The 26,287-nt window shown below is 35.8% G+C and overlaps 1 protein-coding gene across 1 annotated transcript; it reads left to right on the top strand.

Moving 5' to 3' along the window:
• Positions 1 to 4,635: 4,635 nt before the first annotated feature.
• Positions 4,636 to 24,307, top strand: LOC150088583 (uncharacterized). Its single transcript, XM_090370239.1, has 4 exons — positions 4,636 to 4,822; positions 14,340 to 14,430; positions 22,710 to 22,828; positions 24,180 to 24,307. The coding sequence occupies exons 1-4, from the start codon at positions 4,672 to 4,674 to the stop codon at positions 24,305 to 24,307; spliced, it is 489 nt and encodes a 162-aa protein (XP_090226365.1). The 5' UTR covers positions 4,636 to 4,671.
• Positions 24,308 to 26,287: the final 1,980 nt, after the last annotated feature.

Below are 26,287 nucleotides of genomic sequence, written 5' to 3'. Positions count from 1 at the left end.
CTCCTTAAATTTATTCAAGCTATGAACTTCCACAACGACAGATGGAAGTTCCAGCAATTAACCACCCGCTGGCTAAAGGCAAATTTCCGCACATCTATTCTACATCTGTCTTTTCTTAATTTGAATTTATGCCCCCTTAGGTTCGTAATCTGAACAAGTGGAAGGATCCCATCAGAATTCAGCGTGCTCAATCCATTCAAGGCCTTATATACCTCAATCAGATCACCGCGCAGGTGCCTAGTCTCCAGCCACTGCAATTTGCAGAACTTAAGCCTCTCTTGGTAAGAGGATCCCTTCATTCCCCTCACCAATCTTGTTGCCCTTCTCTGTACCCGCTCAAGTAAATCTACATCCTTCCTAAAATGAGGTCTCCAGACCTGTACGCAGTACTCAAGGCGTGGCCTGACCATTGCCTTATACAGAGGGACAATCACCTCCTTTTCCCTGCTAGCAAAATTCCTATATATCATTGACAAAACCCCATGACCTGCCCTGGCAGCCTGTCTGCATTGCTCAGAGAACTTCATATCTGACTGCACAATTGCTCCCAGGTCTTTTTCATTTTCTACCACCTTAAGTGTAGTACCACACAGTTGGTACGTTTCTCTGGGGTTATTTCTACCCATATGCAGTACTTTACATTTGCCAAGGTTAAACTTCAGTTGCCACTTCTTAGCCCATCTGCCCAAATTACCTAGATCCTGTTGCAGTAGCAGACTGCCATTACTGTCATTAACAACCCTGCCAACCTTTGTATCATCTGCAAACTTCGACATTAAGCCTGATATACCTTCATCAATATCATTGATAAATATACAAAACAACAGTGGACCTAACACCGAACCCTGTGGGACTCCACTAATAACATTAGTCCAAGAAGAGCAGCACCCATTGATTACCACCCTCTGTCTTCTCGCACTTAACCATCTTTTATCCATTGTAGCAACTTACCCTTAATACCATTCTGCTCCAATTTGTACAATAGTCGTCCATGCGCAACAGTGTCAAAAGCTTTCCTGAAATCCAAATATATGATATCAAAATTGTTTTTTGCATCCAGTTCCTTTATAACCACATCATAATATCCTATCAAATTTGTCAGACAAGACTTTCCCTTAACAAACCCATGCTGTGTCTGAATTATTGCTGCAGTCTTGTCTAGATGATCCTGCAATGCATCATTAACCAGCGACTCCATTATTTTACCCGGAACAGAAGTTAAACTAACTGGTCTGTAATTACTCGTGTAATCCTTCGATCCCCCTTTGTGAATTGGGGATAAATTTGCACATCTCCAGTCCGTGGGAACCTCCCCTGAGTCCAAGGATGCTCTCATAATTATGGCTAAGGGTTTGCTTAATTGCCTTGCCGCCTCCTTTAATATAACTGGATAGATCCCATCCACCCCAGGTGCTTTTCTTACGTTTAACTTCAACAATTTCTCTTCCACTTTGCTCTCAGTTATTACAAGATCATTAAGCACCCTGCTACAATTTGATAACCTTCTGCCATTTTCAAACCTTAATAATTCCTCACGTGTGAATGTAGATGCAAAATTGCATCTACGAAATTGCATTTCGAAAAGTTGAAGACAGTCTCCTGAACGATGTTAGGTTGCGGTGCTTCTTGAAGGCTTGCTCCATAATTGCGGCATCTATGGTTAATTGCTCCTTGCATCCTTTGCTCCTCTTCTTGCATCCTTTCTGCTGTTCGACCATTATGTTCTGACTCTCTAAGTGGTCTGATATCTTCTTAGTTATGCAGCTGGTCAGGACCTTGTATATCGTTGGGAGGCATGTGATTGGCTAGTATTTCGCCGGGTTTCTTGTATCTTCATCTTTAGACTTCAGATATGTGACTCCTTCAGTGAGAAACTTCGGGACTGTCTCCAGGTGCCTTATCATTCGAGTGAACGGCTTTGCTAGGTGCTTGTGTGTGCAAGTGAGCTTCTTGTACCAGTAGTTGTGGATGTTATCAATGCCCGAGGTTCTACAGTTGTGGGTGTTTCTGATCGACTGTTTTACTTCTTCTCGAATCTCCCACTCTCTCATCTCTTGTATGTCCTTCGTTTTCTTCCGTTCTTCTTCTATTCAGGTACTTTGCTGTTATGTCTTACTTTACTGCTCCAGATATTTCCTCAGAACTCTTCGATCGTCTTCTTCTCTGGTGGTCTGTTTCCTGCTTTCTCATTTTCACCCAGTTTCCTGTAGAAGGCTCTTTGATCCTCATCAAAAATTCGGTTGTTTATTTTCCTCTGGACGCTCTCTTTGTATCGGTGTAGTCACTTGCTGAGTACGCGGAGGTTCTGCTTCAGTGTGTCTAAGTATTCTTCTATTCTCTGATTTCTGGTCTCATGTTTGCTGTGGGCGCTGTATCTCTTGAGGATGCTCTTCACCTTTCCAATCAATTTCTTACTTCTATTACCCTGTTGTTACTGGGTCAACTAACCTATCTTGATTCTTAATTCTTCTATCTTTTGCTGAAGTCTTCTTTATCAAGCTGGCGATTCCTTCTGTTTTCGGTTTTTATGCTGCTGGTCTCCCTTTTCTTTTCCATTAATCCTAGTGGCTGTTATGGCAACACAGTATACGGATGTATGAATAGCCTCCAGCGTTGCACCATTGTTGTCAAGGTAATGTGGCATTATTTGCCGATTGAAGTGGTCTGTTCCTCTCCACAGGATTTTATTTGGACTCTGCTTAGGTATCACGTGGATTCTTGTGGGGTCCATTCTTTCGAATTCTGTTATGGCCTTCTTCCACTCGTCTTCTATTCTGGATAGCATGACTTCGTCTCTTTCCACTTCAGCTACTCTGGGTTGTATTTCTTCTTGCTGTTCCTCCTCCGGTTCCATGGTTTGCTGTTTCTCCTCTGGTTTCATATTGAACTATTCTTTGCGCTTTGTAGCAGATCGCTGATGTCGTGCTTGATTTTTTCTAAGATGGCAGGAGTTATTAGGTTCTTCGTGACGATGGTCTTTCTCTGGTCTGCTAATCGCTGTTCGGTGACCTGAATATCCGGGTATTATTCTATCCACTTGGTATGTAGTTGCGTTCTGTACATTGTCATATCGATCTGTAGCCTGGTTATTTCACAGTATGCTTGCATGACGTGTGTATTGATTTCAATGCTCCACTTCATGCGTTGGCGTTTTCTTCCTTCCTGGGTGGTCACTAGCGCAGTTTCACAGGAAACACTTCCAGTTAGCGACGCTGGATGGTTAGTCTTACCTTTCTCTTGTGGTAGCCTTACGGGGGACAGCGCCACTTGCTTCACTGTCTTGCTCAGGAGACTGTCTTCAACTTTTCGAACCGAACCCCTCTGCCTAAGGCATGAACACGAATGACTTTATCCTGCCCCACACTCGATGCAGTATGAATAATATTTATCGGCGACATCATCCATCTATGGAGATGGATTTGTTTAGCTTCGGCTTATGTCCAGTGGTTTATTTATTTAGTTAGTTAATTCTCGCGAGTGATACCAGATAGTGCCACTATCTGCCACTATTGGGGAGGGTAAGTCCAATGGGGTAACTTTCGAGATATTTTTTTTTTTATGATTTAATATTATTATATCAGTCTCCCAGCGTAATAGAGCCGCGCTCGCTCCCACCAATGCGGGATTCGAACCCGGTGCATCAGGCTGGTAGGCCAGTGTCTTAACCACTAGGCCATTGTGCTATTTTTATTATTATTGTTGTTGTATTGTTATGATTATTATTATTAGCCATAAGGTGCCAAGAAGTCTGAGGCTTATGCTGCGCCAGCCAAAAAAAAAAAAAAAAAAAAAAAAATGCCGTGTTACCCTGAGAGAGAGTCAGAAGTAGAAGGGAATCACCAAGAAAGAAGAATGATGATATCCAGCTCAGGACCCTGGGTTTGCCAAGCCCATACTCACCAGATGTGAGGGATCATAAATTCAAACTCAGAAAGGATGGTTGCATGACAGATGTGCGAAAATTTGCCTTCAGCTAGCATGTAATTGATTGTTGCAATAAACTTCTATCTGGCGTTATAGAGGCGGAGAGTTTGAATAAATTCAAGGAAGAACTAGACAAATGTTAGAAGGATATGGGAAGTGGTGGCTTTTTTTTTTTTATTTTGCTGATGTGTCACAGACTGATACGAATAGTCAACTACCATAGACACCGTGTTAGCATCGTTTCACACAGTATATTATAATGAATATACTTCTCTTTTTTCCCCTGGTTCCATAAAACTTCCAGCTGGCGCCACCCAGAATTTGTACTTTTGCCTCCGGGAAAAGGACTCGTAAACATGCAAATACGGATAGCTCTGTTCTTGAATACTTCCTAACGGGATGAAGTTGTCAAATTCTCCGATTAAAAGAATCAAACTCAAGCGTTTTAATGTTGTGCTGCCATAACGATGATGTAAATGATAAATCCTAATTGATACACCAAATATGTATTTTGTTTTAATGCAAACCAGGGACACTTCTTAATTTAGTGATTATGGCAAGCGATTTTAAATCATTTTGCTCCGTTCGTCATTTGCCCATATTATTTATTTATTTATTTTTTTTTTTTTTTTGTTATTTTTTTAATGAATCGTCACTTTTGGACACCAGATAGCGCCTTATTCAAGAAACGCTTATCATTTGTTTGGGGTTTGTTATTTTGATTAAAATTTTCATGCTTTGCTTGTTATGGCTCATTGGCTTGTTTACACGTTACGAGGTTGGATAGCGTTTTTAGCCTTTATGAATATAGGGACTGCTGCAAGATGCTTTATCGAGGAGAATTTCCTTCATTCGAAATTTTTCGGAGTGGGTGCTCACTCAGGCGCATTGCGACAAGGTAAGCGTTCCGCAGTTTTGGAGTAGTGTTCTCATAGGATGTCTATAAGACATCTAATATGAACGTGTTATAGGATATGCACTGTATATATCCTTTGTAACACGTGTAAGATACTACTTTTTTTTTTTTTTCCTGAGAATGCTAGAACCACAGCCAAAACGTCTTGGCTGTGTTTCTAGCAAAGACGGTTTTTTTTTATTTTTTTATTATTATTATAAAACATGTCACACTGAGTCAATCCATAACTTTCCATAGCCCTTTTTCCAGCAGAGATTTGCTGCTTTAACTGATAGCTGTGAACGGACTGGAGATGTGCAAATGTATCCTCAATTCACAAAGGGGGATCGAAGGGTGACCCGAGTAATTACAGACCAATTGGTTTAACTTCTGTTCCGGGTAAAATAATGAAGTCACTGGTTAAAGATGCATTGCAGGATCATCTAGACAAGACTGCAGCAATAATTCAGACACAGCATGGGTTTGTTAAGGGAAAGTCTTGTCTGACAAATTTGGTAGGGTATTATGATGTGGTTACAAAGGAACTGTATGCAAAAAATAATTTTGATATCATATATTTGGATTTCAGGAAAGCTTTTGACACTGTTGCGCATGGAAAACTATTGTACAAATTGGAGCAGAATGGTATTAAGGGTAAGTTGCTACAATGGATAAAAGGATGGTTAAGTGGGAGAAGACAGAGGGTGGTAATCAATAGGTGTTGCTCTTCGTGGACAATGTTATTAGTGGAGTCCCACAGGGTTCGGTGTTGGATCCACTGTTGTTTTGTATATTTATCAGTGATATTGATGAAGGTATACCAGGCTTAATGTCGAAGTTTGCAGATGATACAAAGGTTGGCAGGGTTGTTAATGACAGTAATGGCAGTGTGCTACTGCAACAGGATCTAGATAATTTGGGCAGATGGGCTAAGAAGTGGCAACTGAAGTTTAATCTTGACAAATGCAAAGTACTGCATATGGGTAGAAGTAACCCCAGAGAAATGTACCAACTGTGTGGTACTACACTTAAGGTGGTAGAAAATGAAAAAGACCTGGGAGTAATTGTGCAGTCAGATATGAAGTTTTCGGAGCAATGCAGACAGGCTGCCAGGGCAGGTCATGGGGTTTTGTCAATGATATATAGGAATTTTGCTAGCAGGGAAAAGGTGATTGTCCCTTTGTATAAGGCAATGGTCAGGCCATGCCTTGAACACTGCGTACAGATCTGGAGGCCTCATTTTAGGAAGGATGTAGATTTGCTTGAGCATGTACAGAGAAGGGCAACAAGATTGGTGAGGGGAATGAAGGGATCGGATCCTCTTACCAAGAGAGGCTTAAGTTCTGCAAATTGCAGTGGCTGGAGACTAGGCACCTGTGCAGTGATCTGATTGAGGTGTAAATGGCCTTGAATGGGTTGAGCACGCTGAATTTTGATGGGATCCTTTCACTTGTTCAGATTACGAACATAAGGGGGCATAAATTCAAATTAAGAAAAGACAGGTGTAGAATAGATGTGCGGAAATTTGCCTTTAGCCAGCGGGTGGTTAATTGCTGGACCAAACTTCCATCTGTCGTTGTGGAAGTTGATAGGTTGAATAAATTTAAGGAAGAACTGGACAGGCATTTGGAGGGAATGGTGTGTTTTTTTTTTTTTTTTTTTTGGCTGATGCTGCATAAGCTCATACACTTGCTTTTTTGCATCACATGCTACTACTACTACTTAAAGAAAAACAGGTATACAGACTGGACCATAGGTGAACTTTCATTAACAGATATCATCACTTTATTAAGATAATATTTGATATATAAGAGGGAAGGAATTAAAAGTTTTCTGACTTCTGAGATGTTTGCTCCTATTTGCTTTCACTGTTTTATTAGCCATACCTAAACCAGTAGGCTTTGACTGCTGTGTAATTTTAATAAGTTTTAATTTTTTTTTTCCTTTTGTTATTTATTTTATTTGATCTATTAATTAATTTATTTATTTAAAATTTGCTTTGTCGAAATATTAGAAACTGTCACCTAATTAACCTGACAGCAGCACTTTACCATTGTGGAAAGTTGCTGCAAGACAGATATCATAACTTAGCAGTTAAGACATAATTATCATACCCCAGTGGCTTAAGTCTGGTGAGTATGGGGGCATTGGCACACCCAGGGTCCTGAGCTGGATATCATCATTCTTCTCTTTCTTAGTGATTCCCTTCTCTCTCTCTCTCTCTCTCTCTCTCTCAGGGTAATTCAGAATTTTTTTTTTTTGGCTGGTGCAGCATAAGCCTCAGGCTTCCTTGCACCATATGGCTAATAATAATAATAATAGCTGTTAATTATCAAGGATAAGGGAAAGACTTGTTTTTGTAAGGCTGACTACATTGGTCTCAGATAGTTTTTAAATTCAATGCAGTGGGACCGACTGATGTTACAAACAGCAAATTCTAAATGGGAAGCATTCACGGTAGTAATCATAGAAGCTACTAGACGTTGCATACCAACGAAGAAATACTGTTCAACCATTAAACCTAAATGAATGTCAGATGAGCAGTTGAGACAAGTGGTGGAGAAGAAAATGCATGGGATGCATATAAATTATCAGGTGATTCAGAAGCCTACGGTAGATATAAATTTGTCTGTAATAAAGTCACAAAGGAGGTTAAGCAAGCTGAGCCAGATTATGAGAATTCTCTGGCAAAGAATGCAAAGAAAAGCAACAAAGGCTTCAATGCTTATTATGAAAAGCAACAAAGGCTTCAATGCTTCTATTAACAGTAGAAGGAAGGGATTCAACCATATTGTGCCACTTGATGTCAATGGGTTAACTGTTGTGGACAAATAGAATAGGTATTTTACATCTACACATGAGGAATTCTTTAGGAGAGGATGCCAGAAGTTTATCAAACTATAATGGGAGCTAAATGACTTTGTGATAATTAAAAGGAAAGTGGCAGAGGAATTGTTGAAGTTGAACATAAAAAAGCACCTTGGGTGGATGGGATCTATCCAATCATGTGAATATAGGCAGCAAAGGAGTAAGCAATCCTTTAGCCATAATTATGAGAGAATCCTTGGATTTAGGGGAGATCCTGATGGACTGGAGATGTGTGAATGTATTCACAATTCATAAAGGGGAATCAAAAGGTGATGCTAGTAATTTCAAACCGGTTAGGTTAACATCTGTTCCAGGGAAAATAATAGTCATTGGTTAAAGAAATAATGCAGGACCATATGAACAGGAATGCAATTATACTGCAGTCATAGTTTGCATTTGTTAAAGAGGCAGCCTTGTCTAACCAATCTGATAGGTTACTATGATGCAGTGACCAGAGAACTAGTTGCCAAAAATAATTTTTATATCATATATTTGTATTTCAGGAAGGCATTTAATATTCATTTAAGTTATTTTTCTTTGTTTCCCTTTAAGTTATTTAGGCTTGTTCCCTAAACTGGAACAATGGGGCATTATGTGAAAGTTACTGCTGTGGATAAATAGATGGTTAAGTGGAAGAAGACAGAGTGGTTATCAATGGGCATCTGCAAGGTGATCTAATTGAGGTGTTTAAGGCTTTAAATGGATTGAGTAAACTTAATGCTGATGGGGTTCTTCCTCTAGCTCAGGTGACATACGAGAGGGCACAAATTCAAATTGAGTAAGGATGATTGTAGAATAAATGTGCAGAAGTTCGCCTTTAGCCAACAGGTTTGGTTAATTGTTGAACGAACTACAGAAACTCCCTGACTTAAGTAATACTCGACTTACACGTAATTCGACTTTGTGTAAGTTTTTGCCGGCCGGTGCAAACTGAAAAAAAATATTGGAACATATTTTGCATCTGTAAGGATAGATGGAGGTATTATGAAAATATCGTAATGTGAACCCAATAACATTTTTTTTTTTGTAATTTGTTCCAAGTCCTTAGAAGTTGAAAATTTTGCTATATTACTAAGCTATTTATCTCTCTAAAAGGTCATTTTTATAATGGAAATTGCACTACCCTTTCATCATTATCATGTGTTCCGTTATAAGAATCAATTTTGAACACCTTTGTGATATTTTTCTAAAGCACGTTTCTGGAGGTCACGACAAAAAACAATAAAAACAATTTGCACTTTTTGGTTTATTGGGCTTTTCTGTTAGTACAATCTATTATAAACAGGTAGTAAACTCGATATTATTGCATTTGTGATAATCCCGATAACTGAAATTATGTGGGTTTTTACATTATTATAGTGAAATGAGTTCCCCTTCACTGAAATCTTCAATCATATAAAAAAACAAATTTTCAGAAATTTCTCTTCGTTCCTATTTACATGTTACAATGATGAAGGGAAAGGGACCAGCGGAAAGTGCAAGTGCTGGCAATGCCAAGAAATGAAACAAAATTGATTTAGAAATGAAGATGAAAATGATTAAGTACGAAGCAGGACAAAGTTTATCATCTATTTCAAGGGAATTAGGCTCACTGCTTCAACAGTGAATATTATTTTAAAGGGCAGTGCACTTATAAAAGAACATAAAAAAAAAAAAAAAAAAGTAAAAAGTTCTTGTTTATACTCTGGCACGACCACCAGGTCAGTGGAGTTTACAACTCAATCAATACAAATGTAAATCGTACTTAGCAGTCACGGGCTTGAACCTGGGTCCACTCAAAGAGTGTGTGCTACTGCACTCGAGCTCTTGACCACTCAGCTACGTCAAAGGATCAACACACTTAAGATCAACAGTGATCACAAAACAGTATTCAGATGCTATATCGAAGATGGAACAGCTATTAAGAATATGGATGAAAAATCAGATTCAGAAGCAAGTGGCCCTAAGTCCAATGGCCATTCAAGTAAAAGCAAGACGTGTTTATGAAGCCAAGTTCGTGGCAAATCTTCTAGTAATGCACCAAATTTTGAGATTGCTACATTCCTTACATTGGGTGCAAAGAAAAGAATCATCAGTAAGCTTGGTTTGTCTACTAGACCAACTTTTGATTAAATGCTACAGGCTATCATCATCATCAGCCATTTTCAATCCACTGCAGGATGAAGGCCTCTCTAGCAACTTTCCAGTTCCTTCTATTTTGTGCAATGGCCATCCATTTACTACCCACAAACTCATGAATTTCATCTATCCATCTCTGCCGTTGTCTTCCAGGTTTTCTTCTAGCTCCTCTTGGATACCATTCTGTCATCATGTCTTCGAGCTACGTGTCCTGCTCAAGACTGTTTTAGTTCTTTAGTTTTGCTAAGAATGTCCTTTACTTGAGTTTGCTGCCTAATCCATGTGTTTCTCTTCTTATCTAACAGTCTGATTCCCAATATAATTCTTTCTGTTCTTCGCTGTGTAGTTCTCAGCTTCTCTTCCATTCTTTTGGTGAGTGCCCAAGTTTCACTTCCATAACTCATGGTGGGGAGTATACATTGGTTCATTATTTTATGTTTCAGACAAACTGGGATATTGCTCTTCAGTATGTGACTATATTTCCTGAATGCTATCCATCCAAAATTTATTCTTCTCTTGACTTGAGGGGGAGTGAAAGCTGCTGGGGACTGAGGGCCATTTGTTTCATCATACTGTCATATGCTGGAGGATTTGGTCTCTTCCTCTTCACGCTGACCAGGTGTCTTGAAGAGAACCACTCCAGCCATTTATCATTATTACAGCTAATAACTTGTCCCAGATAAGTATATGACTCCACCTTTTCAATTACTGCTCCTTCAATCATTATTTTCCTTTCTGTGGCATATTCATTCATCATTACTATTGTTTTAGCCATATTCATCTTTAGTTCAAAATCCTTACTAACTGTGCATAACTGATTAAGATTTTCCTCTAATTCTTTGGGATCGTGACTTATGACCACAATGTCATCTGGAAATCGTAAATGGTTTAGGTACTCTCCATTCACATTGACTCCTTTCTGCGACTAGTCCAATCTTCTGAAAGCTTCCTCAAGGGCAGCAGTAAACAACTTCAGAGATATTGTGTCTCCTTGTCGAATTCCTTTCTCAATTTTAAATTTGCTACTGTCTTTGTCTAGTCTAATAAAGGAGGTAGCGTTCTCATATATTTTCTTCAAAATCATATGTGGGGTATCTATGCCTTGTCTTTCCAGTGCCCAAAACATTGCCTTATGCTGTATAAAGTCAAATGCCTTTTCATAATCCACAAATGCCAGGCATAATGGTGTTTTATATTCATTTGCTTTTCCATTAGCTGTGATATTACGTGAAGGTGATCCATAGTTGAGAATCCTGTCCTAAAGCCAGCTTGCTCCTTCGGTTGATTCTCATCAAGTATTCTTTCTAATCTGTTAGTAATGACCCTTGTGAACAACTTGTAGATGTGGGATAATAAGCTAATTGGTCTATAATTTCCAATTTCTGATTTATTTCCATTCTTATGGAGCAAAACCATGATTGCATTATTCCACTGCTTAGGCATCACACCTTTTCTAATGCATTTTGTGAAGAGCCTTGCCAGTTTTTGTGTTATGTCTCTTCCTCCCAATTTTAACAACTCTACAGTAACTTCATCTTCCCCCGGAGCTTTCTGATTCTTCATTTTCTTCAGCGCCTGTTCTACCTCATCAGGAAGAATATCGGGTATGTCGTATGGGTTGCTAATTTGCAATTCGTCTTCCCCACTGCTGGCAACATTTCTTCGCTCCTTGTATAATTCCCTATAGTAGTCTTCCACTATTTGAATTATGCCTTCTCTGCTATTTATAAGTACACCATCGCTATTCTTCAGTTTCAGTATCATTTGTCTTTCTGTATTACTGCTCATGGCCGCTGATTTAAGTCCTTTGTTTTCCCTTAATGCTTGTTCTACTTTTCTTGTGTTAAATCTTCTTATGTCCTCTCTGAGCCTCTTTCTAATGGCTTTGCATAACTCAGTATACTCAAATTTTCTCTTTGTCAGTGTTTATCTTGCTCTTCGTTTATCGCCTTCGGTTCATCATAACAAGTGTTTTTCTTGACTAATTTTTTCTTCTTTGGATTTCTTTTTCCGTATAGGTTTCTTGGGCTTTATCACTTTCAGAAAGTTATAATATTCCTCGTCGATATCTTGGTCCTGAGCAGTCTGCAGAAGCTCAAACTTGTTCTTAAGTTTCAGTACATACTGTTCTTTCTCGTCTTCTGTTATCTCAAAGACCTTCGTATTATTTACTCGAGTCAGTTTTTTCCTTTCCTACATCCATATCAAGTGTACATCTTACCATTCTGTGATCATTTCCAACATTTACCTTATTCAGGACGGTAACATCATTCGTGGTATATCTTCTGTTAGTGAGGATGAAGTCGATTTCATTAGTTGTTAATCCATTTGGACTCGTCCATGTCCACTTTCTGTTCACCCTTTTCTTGAAAAAAGTGTTCATTACTGACAATCCTTGAGATTCTGCAAATTCCACAAGTCTCTCACCTCTTTCATTTCTTTCACCAATTCCAAAATTTCCTATAGTTCCCCTTTCTGCGCTGTTTTGTCTTTTTCTAACCTTAGCATTGAAGTCCCCCATAATAATAGTGTAGTGGGTTTTCTGCTTGGTGATGTACTTTTGAATTCCAAAATTTTGTTTCTTTATATCTTAATGGACCAGAAACCCAACTCCACCTTCACTCCTTTCACTGTTTCCATTGGTGTACAGCAGATTTCCACTTGATAAACTTATAAGTGATTCATTTCTTCTTCTTGTTTCAGCCAAACCAATGATATCCCAATTCACATTTTCTAGTTCCTTTTCCAGCTATAATATCTTGTCTTCACTGATGAGCAATCTTACGTTGTAACAAGCCAAGTTCAGTTTCCGTGCATGGCAGCCTGGTCATACCCAGAGATTCTTAGCACACTCTGATCCTCTCGCTGCCATAGGAGGGGGAGTGAAAGCCGCTGGGGACTGAGGGCCATTTGTTTCATCGTGCTGTCATATGCTGGAGTGTTTGGTCTTTTCCTCTTCACGCTGACCAGGTGTCTTGAAGAGAACCACTCTACACGTTCGTTGCCACCTAAGTGATGTAACAGGGCTTACCATCGAGGTGTGCATGAGTGGATTTTAGGGAGGCAAGCCAACCGGACTTCTCCTAAATCTTCTGTAATAGAAAGATATTGGATCCATCAGTGTTTTAGACTGAGTGTCTGATAACACACAGAATACCTGTTCCTCTCTAAGCCACAGACAATACAAACAACAAATTCATGACACATTCTGAAATGCCTGTCAAGGACATCACGACCCAGACATTTACAGCTGAGTCATGATGTCCTTGGATTTTGAAAGTGGATCTTGACAAACAAGATAACAAACATTATTTAGGTAAAGTTTGAACTTAAGAAAATAACAAATAAATTTACGATATATTACAGAATTTGCAGAAATTAACAAAGTACTACAGAAATTAAACTAACAAAATGTTAACAGTTTAATCTACTAAAGTTACTGGAAAGGATTTAACTTAGCAGAAATATTTTGGAAAATTTAATGTTTAAATTTAAAAAATACTTTAGAAAGTAATTTCACAAAATTCCTGAAATAAGATTTAAAAATTACAAAAATTGAATTTAATCAAATTACATAAACAGAAATTTTGTCTACCCCACACCTGATCGTAATCCTCTTTAGTTAACCCTTCAGGAGACAAATTGAAACACATCAGCTGTCTTAGACTGCCCACAGCAGAATTATACATATAAAAATATATATACTAAGGGTTTGGTTTGCATGTAATTAAAAAAACTATTGTATATGGGGCTGGAATTCAATTAATAAGCACCGTATACTCTGTGCATACGTAACATTCACAGATTATACCTTCTGCTAATTTTATAACTACAGCAGTGCTGGGCACATATATCAAATGGGTTCACTGCCTTAGATTCTGTGTGCTTCTTATCCAAGAGCATAACTCCTCTCTCCCCCACCTGTTCTATCTATCCTTTTTGTATAAATTGTACCCATCATATTCAAATACTGCATCCCTACAATGTCTGCATTTTATGACTTAACCAAGTATGTCAAATTCATCAGATTTGTTAACTATACTCCTAGTATTAGTGTACATGGAAGTAACCCTAACACAGCCCATGTATTTGCTTTTCTCATGAGGACTCCTAGCAGGCCTTGTAATTTTGACACCTTGCCTGTGTGTCCCAATGATAATGAATTAATGAGTTCATTATCATATATAGAAGAGTTTCAGAGGGTGAAGTTCTCTCAACTATATTAATTTGCAGCAACAATGAAACAATTTCCATTTGTATATGCCAGTATGCTGATGACCTAAAGCTATTTGTCTTATGCTGTTGACCTATATGCAAAATCTCACAGTGAAGAAAAAAGTCAACTTGACTATTTGACAAGAAAGGAAAGTGTATCATTTAGCATGTTATTGCTTTTGTGAGAGAGTAACATCTTAATCATTTTAATTTTTAATTGTTGAGTAATCTAATATAATATTTCATTAATTTATATAAAATAATTAAATATGAATCATTAGTCTTAATTTTATAGTACTATAATAAAAATTTGTTATAGATCTGTCTGGGATGGAGAGAATGTTTGCATTTTGGTCGGTGTCTAATGGAGTTGTGTTTCTTCATTGTGCAGTTTTCATTCAAGATGCACGGTAAGCTATAATTAATTATAGTGTTAATTACTCATTTATTATAGAAACCTGGTACAATGCACAACTTTACTCTTGTAGTCATCTAGCCACATAACAAAACAGTAGTCAGTACATTATCTTTAAGCAACTGCTAATGTTATATTTTTATTAAAGAATTTTTAATGAACCAAAGAATATTATATTCTGATGTGTTATACATTTTATGTGCTATTCAGCATAATATAATAGCATACCACCTATCTTGAATAGATTGAATCAATCTTATTCAGCCGACTGGGCTAGCTGGGTGGGTAAAATGCCTGCCTGGCAAACCAAAGGTCGCGGGTTTGAATCCCACCTCGGGCTTGGATCAGAGTAAAATTCAAAAACTTTGGGAGGTGCAATATGGCCACAGAAGCCGATGCGCCAACAACTAACAAAAAAAGAAAAAGAAAGACAATCTTATTCAGTATGAGAGAGAGTATAAAGTTTTGTGAACATTATAACACACACACACACACACACACTATACCCTGTTAGATGTAATGAACTATCCTGTCTTGGAAATGCAGATTGTTTCTTTCTGAGTGGTCTCTATTCTTCCCATCAGATTGAGTAAGACAAGCTTCCATCTGTTGTGGAAGTTGATAGGTTGAATAAATTTAAGGAGGAACTGGACAGGCATTTGGAGGGAATGGTGTGATTTTTTTTTTTTTTTTTTTTTGGCTGATGCTGCATAAGCTCATACACTTGCTTTCTTGCATCACATGCCGCTACTACTAGCTCATAACATGTCTGAATTTGGAATTTGTGCACCTTGGACATTAAGCATGATGTAGCTTTCAATGAGAGTGTAGAGTATTTTTTATTGGTTTACCTATAAGAAATATTGCATTTTCTGATTATAAAAATAATTTTAAATTCTACCTCTACATTGGATTAGAGGTGTCGCTTTTTGATGATAATACTAGGATGTTTCATATTCGTTGATTGTAAGGGGTCTTCTCTCTCTTACTGTCACACACACACAAGGAGAACAAAAAAGCCTGGGAAATAATTATGTAATCAGATATGAAGTTCTCTGAGCCGCACAGATGGGCTACTAAGGAAGCTCATAGGGTTTTGTCAGTGATATATATAGAAATTTTGCCAACAAGGATAAGGCAGTAATTATTCCACTCTATGAGGCAGTGGTTAGGACACATCTTGGGTACTGCACACAGGTCTGGAAGCCTGTATGCAGTGAAACTGAGTGATGAGATTATTGAGGGAAACAAACGAGTACTCTTACTAAGAAAGTCTTCAGTTCTGAAAATTGCAGTATCTGGAAACTAGGTACCTACAAGATCTGATTGAGATGTTTAAGGCTTTGATTGTATCAAGTAAGCTAAACATTGATGGCATTCCTACTTTTGCTTAGACAACCCATTAGGGTGAATAAATTTAAATTGAGGCGAGATGGCTGCAGGATATACGTGCAGAAATTTGCTTTCAGAAAGTGGATAGGTAGTTGATTGTTGAATTCCATAAACTGTTGTGGAAGTAGGTAATTTGATTAAATTTAAGGAAGAATTAGGCCAAGTATTAGGAGGGGGATGGAGAAGATGATGTGAGAATTGGGCGGTTTTTTTGGCTGATGATGTGTGAGCTTGCTTCCTTTCATCATTTGCTATTACTAATACTAAAGACAATGAGTAGTCTGCATATTTTGCATTCAGATTTAAATAAATAAATCTATTGAATAGTATAGTCATTTTCCTCACCAGCATGTGGAAGTTTTATATGAAATAAAAAGTAAAAATGAAACCAGAAAATCATTAATAAAGGCAAAATGAAGCAAGGATGCTGGTCAAATATTATTAGGTTTCAACATTAGATGTCACCTGATTTCATCCAGATATTTATCCAACCCTTCCTTAACCCTTTCATGAGTACATACAAATATATGCTGTATATGTTTTTCATGTATAGACTCTGTTGGTACATATATATAGACATTTCTGAAGGTTGGCTCAAATAATGTGTCCAATTACATGCAGATTGTCTTGAAATATTCTGCAGGTACTGCAATCTTGTATCTGTGCTTCTAAGTAATTATTGACAAAATTTATAATAAATGGCAATATAAAAATAGCTTTGAAAATTGGCAGGGAAAGTCATACTTTAGCACCAGTTGGCCAATCTGAACTTACAAAATCTGATATCGAATGTTTTCTGTAGAACTTAGATCCAGAAGTTGATGAAATTGAATTAAATAAATATATATAAATAGTGGGGGGGGGGGGTATTAATGCATTAAAAAAGGCGAAAATTGGGTGTGTGTGTTTGTTTTTTGTTTTTTTTTGAGATTCCTGTTTGATTTTTGAATAATTTCACTCTAATGTGAAGTGAAAAGGTATTCTTGGAATGACTAATGATGAAGCCTGCAGAAAACATTTCTGTAGACAGAATTCTTTTAAAAAGTAAGGCTGAATCATTTGTGAATCCAACAAATGTTAAAGATTTTATACCTTTCGATGGATGGTTCCAGAAATTTAAGACATTGTCATGAGATGTCTTTCAGAAAACTGTGTGACAAAAGTGCAACTGTCAACATTGAAGCTACAAAGGAATAGAAAGAGAATCATTTTAAAAATGTTTTTTAACATATGACCAAACCTTCAATGTTGATGAAACTGGATTTTTTTTTTTTTTTTTAAGTTGTTACCAGATAAAAATGTTTACATTTAAAGGTGAAAAATGTAGCAGAAAAATTGCAGAACAACAGATTACCATTCTTCTAGAAGCAAACATATCTGACATAGAGAAGCTTCTTCTCATAATCAGTGGGAAAACCTAGAAGCCCCAGTACTTTAAAGGTTTGAAGACATTGCCAACTGTATCGAATAAATCAAAAGGCTTGGATGTCATCAAAAGTCTATGAAGAATAGATCAGCCACACAATATGGATATGGAGAATAGAAAAATTTTGCTTTTTGAAGATGTTTGCCCACATAATTACCAAGTGAAAGGCTTATATATACTGTTCAGTATCTGCAATTGAATGACATAATTTCTTCAGCCATTTGATCAAGTTGTAATCCAGTGTTTTAAGAAAAACTATGAAGAATGCTATTAAACAAAATTGTGCTGTGTCTCAAAGCACGTACAACATGAAAATTCAAAAGGTATGTTTCTCACTTCCTGCAGGCTAGCATCCATTTTGATTGAATATTGTGGTTTGTGTTGTGAATACCTTGTTTCATTTTCCTATCTTTATTTATGCAAAAGTAATTACAAATCTTTTAACAATTAAATGTGGGCAACCATAGATGTTTATGTACTCGTGGGAGTAAAAATGCAATAAAATTGGACATCTACTTCAGACAAGCACGTAACTTGTAGTTATGTTAGTGTCTATCACGTACCGTGCTACTCTTCAAGAAAAGAATTGCAAAAATGGTGGTGCAGCACCTAAAGCAGACAAATGCTGGCAGCAAGCAATTACTCTGCAGAAACCTTTAAAAAAAATTCAGCAATTATTGCTCTAAAAGTTTGACTATATTTAGGAAACTATAAGCTCAAATTAATTAAAGGGTAACATGGGAACAATATTTTTGAGAGGCACTGTCAGGTTGCATGCAACCACTCCCAGCTTAATACTGTAGTACATATTCTGAATTAGATGATACTGAATTGTTATTAGTAGAATTACATTAATTATTCAGACTTCGTCTGTAGTAAGAATATGTGAGCATGTGTGGTGCCTTACGTAGGCTGGCTTCTGAATGTTACAGTATGGTGGAGTTGATAGTAGTTCAACTCAATCATACTACACTATGATAATACATGACTCTGGAAGTGCATGTTATTTTGTTGTTTATGTTTAGTTGTTTCTGTTCACTTTGCTCCCCTGTACCCATTCATGCCATGCAGAGACAGGTCACAACTATATACGTACCATCCTTATGGACTAATTCCTGCACCTATAGGTAGTAGTGCAAATTTTCTGGGTACTAGCAGTCCTGTGTGATTGGAAACCCAAAAAAAAAATCCTACTTTACAAGGAGGTCAGCCATGTGGAGACTTGCTCACACAATCAAATCCATTCAAGCTAGAGGAAGAAATTTAAGATAGAAGATATGAAAGATTAAAGAACATTTAAGAATAGCAACTAGGCAAAACGTATAAATGATACAAATCCTGCACCAAAGTTTTGGTGTCAGCAATCTCAGACAAGGTATCAACAAGTAAGACTACGGTCATCCGGTAAGTATAATCAAGAGGCAGATAAACTGATAGGAGGAATGGTTGATAGTAGATCCTACATTTGTTGAATAATTTTGCCACAAAATCCTGGAAAACTGCAAAGGTATTTTTATTGGAAACAAGATTTTTTAATTTCCTAAAGAGAGAGGTTCAAGATCTTGGTATAAAGAGTTTACCAAAAGTTTTAATAAAGGGGAAAGAAATGGATTCCATGTTTCAGTCCTCAGTAGTATCACAAGAACAGGCATCGCTATTAGATAAATTAAACTAGAAAACTTTGTTGTTTTAAAGAACCATGTCCTATTATACAAAATGAGGTAAACAAGCCAGAATAGAACCAGTTGCTTTATTTGAAGAATAAAAATATTTGCCTCAAATAAATGAAATTTGAGGCAAGAAGCACTCAGTTCCTTTGATAGAATAGGTCCATCTATGCTGCCATTGTATAAAGCATTTCAAATTCTAATTTTTTTTTTTTTTTTTTGGGATCAGTTGTGGTATCTATAACTATATTAGAAAAATTTAGTGGTGATATTTTCCTTTGTAATAACAAAATCCTTTATGAATTTAGTGTAAAGCTAGTGAGAGAAGTCCAGAGATGACCTGAAGTGAGGGTGTATAAACCATTCTGCCAATTTTTAACACGTCTAAAATTAAGGATTTTTGGGCAGTGGCTAACTTAGACTTGTATAATGAGGAGGCCAGCATCTTTAGAACCTGATGCTAGCATTGCAAGTATTTGGTTGCAAGTAAAGCTATATACATAACTATGAGCTTAAAGACTGATATCATGTGCTAGGATATTGTTTTTCAGATCCCATTCTTGACAAAATATCCATCGCCTGGGAATTCACATTTCTAACCCTTTTTCGTGATGGTATATTACATTAATGACTAGCATCACAAATAGAAATACAAACAAAAGATATTTATTAATAGTTAAGGCAAAGCTAAGTAATATTTGACATGTGCTCTCAAAATATTCCAAAATGAGCATTTGCAACCTTTAAACAACAGTTTTGGAAAACATGACAATTATGGCTGATATGTTATCAGAAGCCCTCAATTTGCTTCAGTTTATCATTTTAAATGGAAAACAAAATGAAAAGTTCACCAGGTGCAAACTAATATTTAGTTGAACTGCCTCTGGCCCTTATGACAGCAGCACACCGTTGAGGCATTGACAAAATCAATTTCTGAAGATAATCAACTGATAGTTCGTGGTTCCAAACACGAATTATGGCTTCCTGAAGTTTACAAAGGGTCTTTGGTTTCTTTCTGGAAACTGCAGATTCCACACAATGCCAACAGTTCTCTATAGGATTCGGGACTGGGCTGTTTCCTGGCCAGCTAAGAGTTGTAATGGACCGCTCTTCCAACAATTTTTTCACCTGTAACAAATGTAAGCACATTACTGTCGAACCTCTAATGCAGAAATGAAGCTAAAATAACTACAAAAGTGCCTACTTACACTTTTTGCCCAGTGGCGAGGAGCAGAGTCATCCTGAAAGATGCAATTACTTGGCAGGTTAAAATGGTCTCTAATGGTTGGCAGCAATATGCCTTCCAATATAGCCAGGTGTCCATTGGCATTTACAGAACCTTTTATAAACTGCAGGTGACAGACTCCACGATACGAAATGCACCCCCATATCATTTGGCTGGTAGGGAATTTCACTGTAGACACCATACAGTCTGCATGGTATTCTTCACCACGTCTATGGCAAATCGTTTGTCTCCCATGAGAACCATGCAGGTTGAATTTCTTCTCATCCGAGAAAATAACAGACTTCCACTGCTCGGGGGTCCATTTGACATGCTCCTTACACCAAATTAATTGGGCCTTTTTAATTTTTTGTGTGAGGATGACAAGCTACAAGTCCATTTTTGAAGAGGCATCTTCTGACTGTTACTGCACTTGCTACCACTCCTGTATGTTCTTCCCATTCTCTTTTCAGCTTAGATGTGAAGAAGCTTTACGGTTTTTAAGGCATAAGTGCTTCAAAATGCGGTCCTGTTTTGGCATAGAGACTCGTTTGCATCCGGTTCCTTTTTTCCTATCAGCTGAACCAGTATTCTTGAGTTTGGAAAGAAATCTATCACTGTCGACTGATTACAAGACACTATAAGCAATATGATGGGAAGAACATCCTTCCTCACGTAAAACAACAAAAACACTCTTTCTTCATGGCATCAACTGCACGTAACTCACCATCCTGATACAATCAAGGAATGACTGCAACTCTTGCAGAGCAAGTTTATACAGCTGAAAGTAACCTGTAAGAAATATTGTCGTATATTTATGTTATTTGGACTACAATTACAATTGTAAGGTTTGATGCACCTTTCTTTGAACACCAGTGCATATGATTGATATGAGGCATGAAGGCTAATTTTTCATCTGTATAAATTCCTAAGTACTTACAATTGTAGATACAAGAAAAATATGTATTTTCAAATTTAATAATATTATAGTTAAGTTTTGCCATCAGAAATCATCATTTTAGATTTATTCACTGAAACAGTCAGTTCATTAACATTGATCCAAACAGAAAACCTAGAGAGAGCAGAATTCTTCAAGTCCAGATCTAAATTAGCTTGAACAAAAATTGCAAAATTGCCATTGTATGCTATCATTTGTAAATTATCATGTCAAGTGTATTTACCAGCCAGCTGTCAAGAATTAAATTCCAAACAGTTAGTCCTATAATTGAGCCTTGTAGACAGCCTCAATAAAACGGATCTAGGCAGATGGAAATTTTGTTTGCATAATTACAAATCTGTTGTTAAAATAGCTCTTTATCAAAAAGTAGAGATGTTTTGGGCATTTTGCAAGTATAAATTGGCAGTGTGCACTTGGCCACTAAAGGGTGTCAAATCCTCCTTTGAAGTCTATAAATAGAACATGTATAAAATACATGTTCTATTTATAGACAAGCACAGATCACACAGAGAAAAATTTTACCCCATGAGCCTTTTGCAGTTTCTCCAGGGCCGAATTGATCGACAAGGCCTTTATCATGTACTCCCTCCTTTTGTGTCTTGGCAGAATTACAGACTCTTTCAAATTTAATCACTCATGACTTTAAAACATTGAAACCACATAGGAACAACAACAAGGATTGCTGAAAAATACATGATACAATGACTGCAAAAAACTCAAATTTTATCACATACTTCCATGTTCACATTGGACAGGTCTAATGTCCTGCATCCTAAAAAGTTGGCCATGAAAATACATGAAATGCTCATTGCAGTTTACAGAGATAATGCTATAGTGGTGGGGAGAGGAATTAAAAAAAACAGTTAAGTGTTTTTCAAAGGCCATGAAAAGTGCAACAGTCAAAATCACAGTAAAAGTCATGCTGATTACATATTTTTTATGAGATATGAGGGAATGAATTGAGTACTTTGTGTGTATTATTATTTAAAAAAATAAACATTAATAATAATTAATTTCACCATCACTTTATAATTCATTCTTCATCCACTCTCCAACACCAGTAGTTCCCACAAGGACGTGCATGTTCTCAAAGTATTATACAACTTTTAGTTTCAAGTAATATTACAGTGTAATGCTTTGATCTAGTTGATATGTTCCCTATATAATACAGCACAATTAAATTGGTCAGAGGAGTTTACAAATAATAATTTTGAGAAGTACGTGATTATTAACTGTATTTATCAGTCACGTGGTCCACAGTTAACTCAGATGCAAGTGCTACTGCACTCTTGTGCTGACTACTTAGCTCTCAACCCTATGTTTATTATTATTTTATTATTTTTGTTACCAATTTGGATGTTTTTAGATTACTTATTAATGCTGCGGATTTAAGTTGTAATAAAAGTAGTGGTTCAAAACACATAGGTAAAATGCCTTCATTTTCCACATCCTAAGGTGTTAATCTGTGAAATTTGAGCATTGATAATAAAAAAAAATCAGTCACTTTTATAAATAAAGTGTATATATTCATTTTCACATAATATATTTCAATATTATTACCATATTATTGTTGAGTATTAAATATTATTATTGTTTCCTTCTCCACCAGCATTTTGGGTTTAAGTGTGTGTTCCCTTTTGGTTTACTTTGCCTATTTTCTCATGGAAGGATTTCTGTATGGAACTATTTCACTTAAAGGAGCAGCTCTGTTTCCAATTTTTATGTCTGGTAAGTAAGCATAAAATATATCATGATTTATCAGAATAATTCTGATGGTATGATGGTACTTTGGACCTCCTCTTTTTCATAATTAATTGAAATTTACTATAAGCAAAAATCAGTAATTCAAATTGAATTGCACCCAAGACAAGAGGTATCTTTTGAAGCCAGTAAAAAGAGGCACCACTAAATAATTGCCTGGCATGTCAGCATCCTTGTTTGCAGTTTATTTATCCTAAATGTTAGTCCTGTTCATAAGATTTATATAATGCATAGCCATTTTGTTTAAATAATTTGTAAAAAGTGTAATACACAAAATTTATAAATTATTCATTCACTTATAATTGGAAATATGACACCAAAAAATAGCAATACAACAAATACTACTAATGCTCATAATCCATTCATCTGTGGTGTTTTTGTTTTTTGTTTTTTCCCCTCTCCCCCTCCAGATAGGTCAAACATTTTGTCACTAAGAGGAGGAGAATTTCTTTGACTGGTTTGATTCCAGCTGATTAACTCCTTCCTCCTCCTCCATGTGCATTTGAAAACTGAAGTTATGTGTAAATTCTAAATATTTTTGCATATTTTAGATGGGGAAACAACAGATTAAATCAAGTTAGAAATTTTAGAGAACTTCACACTGTCCTTTTTTTTTTTTTTTTTTTTTTTTGTGAACTTCCAAAATTTTCTGATTTTTTTTTCTTGTTTTACTTTTTTAAACATAATTATTATAACATTTTCCTTTTACTTAAGCTGTATGCTAATTAAAACCAATTTAAAGAAGTTTACAGCTAAGATTTTGATTTCTTATTTTGAAATTTGCCAAATTAGGTTTTTTTTTTTTTTTTTTTTTTTTGTTAATGAGAAAAGGTTGTTCCTTATTGTTTGTTTAGTCATTTTATCAACTTACTTTTCAAATCCTCTCTACACCTAATTTTTCAATTTTTAAACTTTAAAAAAGTGTTCTTAACTTTTTACTATAAAAATAACTATGCATTAGTGTATTTACAGTAGTACAGCAATGTATATGTTTTATTTTTGCAGTAAGTAGTAAGTATATGAAAAATTATAGCTCAAAAGGTTCTGGTTGTTAATTCAGTGGCATTTTGTTTATCTCACTGTATTAAATTGTGTTTTTGTTGCCAAATAACATATTTTGACTCACTCGATGAAGTGCACTTCAAAGCAGTAGCATGTTAATTGTACATGAATTTGTCAGTCTTTTTTAATTTTTAATTTAAGAGGGCCTTAAAGAGATCTTTGCCTTATCTATAGTGAAATTAAATTTAGAGGACTTGCATTCATTTTTTACAAATAGGCATTTCACTAATTATAATCTATCTTTTTTTATTGTCAGGTATGACTCTGTTATGGTTGGCAATAGGCTACAGATTCCTCTGGCAAACTGAGATAGATACCATAGATGAAAATGAGTTACTGAGGAAGAGGTTTCCACTGAAAGCTTGGAACAAGAAATCTAGATGATTTTTTTTTTTTTTTTTTTCTTGTTTCACACTTTTGAAACATAATTATTGTAACTTTTTCCTTTTAGTTAGGCTGTGTGCTAATTTTAACGTTAAACCTATAATTGTGTGAGAATCTTAATTGTGATGTTATCTATATTCTAGTCATATGAGATGTGATATTTTTACTCATTTTAAAGGCTTTTAAAGTAACCTTCGTTAAGAATATTTACATGACTGTTTTATCTGTTTTCTGTAAATATGAGTATTTTATTGTGAATGTGCATTGCCATTCTGATATATATACTGATTCTCCTATTTGCAAAAGCTTATTGTAATCTCTCTCTCTCTCTTAGGTGATAAGGATCACTTGTCCATTTTATTATAAAAAGTTTTATATGAATTTTAAATAAACTTCATTAACAAGATTTAATTGCTGAAAGTGTAATGACAATTTCATTTCATGTTTGAAGGATGAAGTACTTATTTGAAGTATATTATTCCATACTTAAAGAATGTTTTCGTCATTATTATTTGATCTACATTTAAAATAACATGAAATTTGTTATTTCTTAGTGTAGATAAGCAAAATTAGCAACTTTTACCATTTTCTCAATGTATAGATTACAACCCACTGGTAAGAGGAGAAAAAATCTTGGTGGGTCACAAATTTTTTTGTTAAAGCACAAGGATCACAAAATAAATAAATAAAATATTTATAAATTATATGTATAATTGAGTTACTTAATAAAATATGTATGTTAATAGTTAAGTACTTTTTTCCTCTTTGGTTTTATTAATAATCAAGAAAAACCAAAACAATGAATTCCTGTTTCCAAATACAGTTGCTAAATCATGGATTGCAGATTTTTTTTATGAATTAGGTAGATTGCATTATGAAAAAGGTTGAGAAATGCTGCATTACCCAACCTTTTTTATAATGCATTTTATGAAGTTTTTTTACCTTGCAGAGTCAAGTAGTTTAAAATTTTATTGAAATGATTGCAAAACCCAAAACTTTTCTTACAGATTTACTTTTTTTGCTGTAAAAATGCATAGCCTTAGTTATATAACCCATCTGTTTTTCTTGTCAGATATGATTGTTGTGGCTGGCCGTATGTTTTTCTAGCCATAAGAGCCATGCCAAATTTTATTTGTGCAGAATATTAAAATATTTGTTAAAGATTTTTAGCTTAAAATTAGGAATGATTTCCAACACATGGTCCAAGAATGGGAAGGAAAAACTAACTTAATAAAACATATTTTCAAATGAAATTTCTCTGGTATCCATTTATTTTTTTAACTAAATCTTATGGAACCTTGGAGAAACAAACACATGGAATCTTACCATCACTGTTGTGAAAAGCAAAGACTCTGAATAAACAGTTTTGACTAAGAAGTTCTTGAATGTATTTTGCAATTATAAATGCAACAGGTGTTGAAGTTTCAACCAAATATGCACACTGTTTTTTGAAAAAATATCTATGAAGAATTTGTTGTGTATGTTTAGAAATCGTCTTAAGTAATGCATTTTCTTATTCTGTAGAAAGCTATATAAAACCTATTCACAACCTAATTTGAGCCATTTTCTAGTATATTTTTTTATTGCATAACAAATATACACAGTAAAGCCTTATTGGTATTGTAAAATCTTAGAACTTGTTCATGTAGCAATGTATTTATCTTTGGATTTAACATTCCTCATTAGATTGGTCGCCAAATTTGTTAACACATTACTTTATTGGCTTGTAGAATATGTTCAAGGTGTGGGACATGTTTTTCATTCTAAATTGATATAGTAGCAATGTGAATTGCATCATGTGACCTGCTACTGATAAAATATTAATTGGGTATTTAGTGATTAGTGTGCTTATAAATTACATGTTCAAAATGCATGCATATATGAATGTGCAGTGACAAACATGTAAAACTCCCAAATGTAAAAGCCCTGGAACATGTAAACTCCTATGGTTCTGTTTGTCCAAAGGTACAAGCTAAAATT

Source organism: Mastigoproctus giganteus, chromosome 3 (genome assembly GCF_048544385.1).
Source record: "Mastigoproctus giganteus isolate SK-2022 chromosome 3, ASM4854438v1, whole genome shotgun sequence".
Taxonomy (NCBI): domain Eukaryota; kingdom Metazoa; phylum Arthropoda; class Arachnida; order Uropygi; family Thelyphonidae; genus Mastigoproctus; species Mastigoproctus giganteus.
The sequence above is the reverse complement of the archived record's forward strand: the minus strand, read 5'-3'. Positions and strand labels throughout refer to the sequence as shown.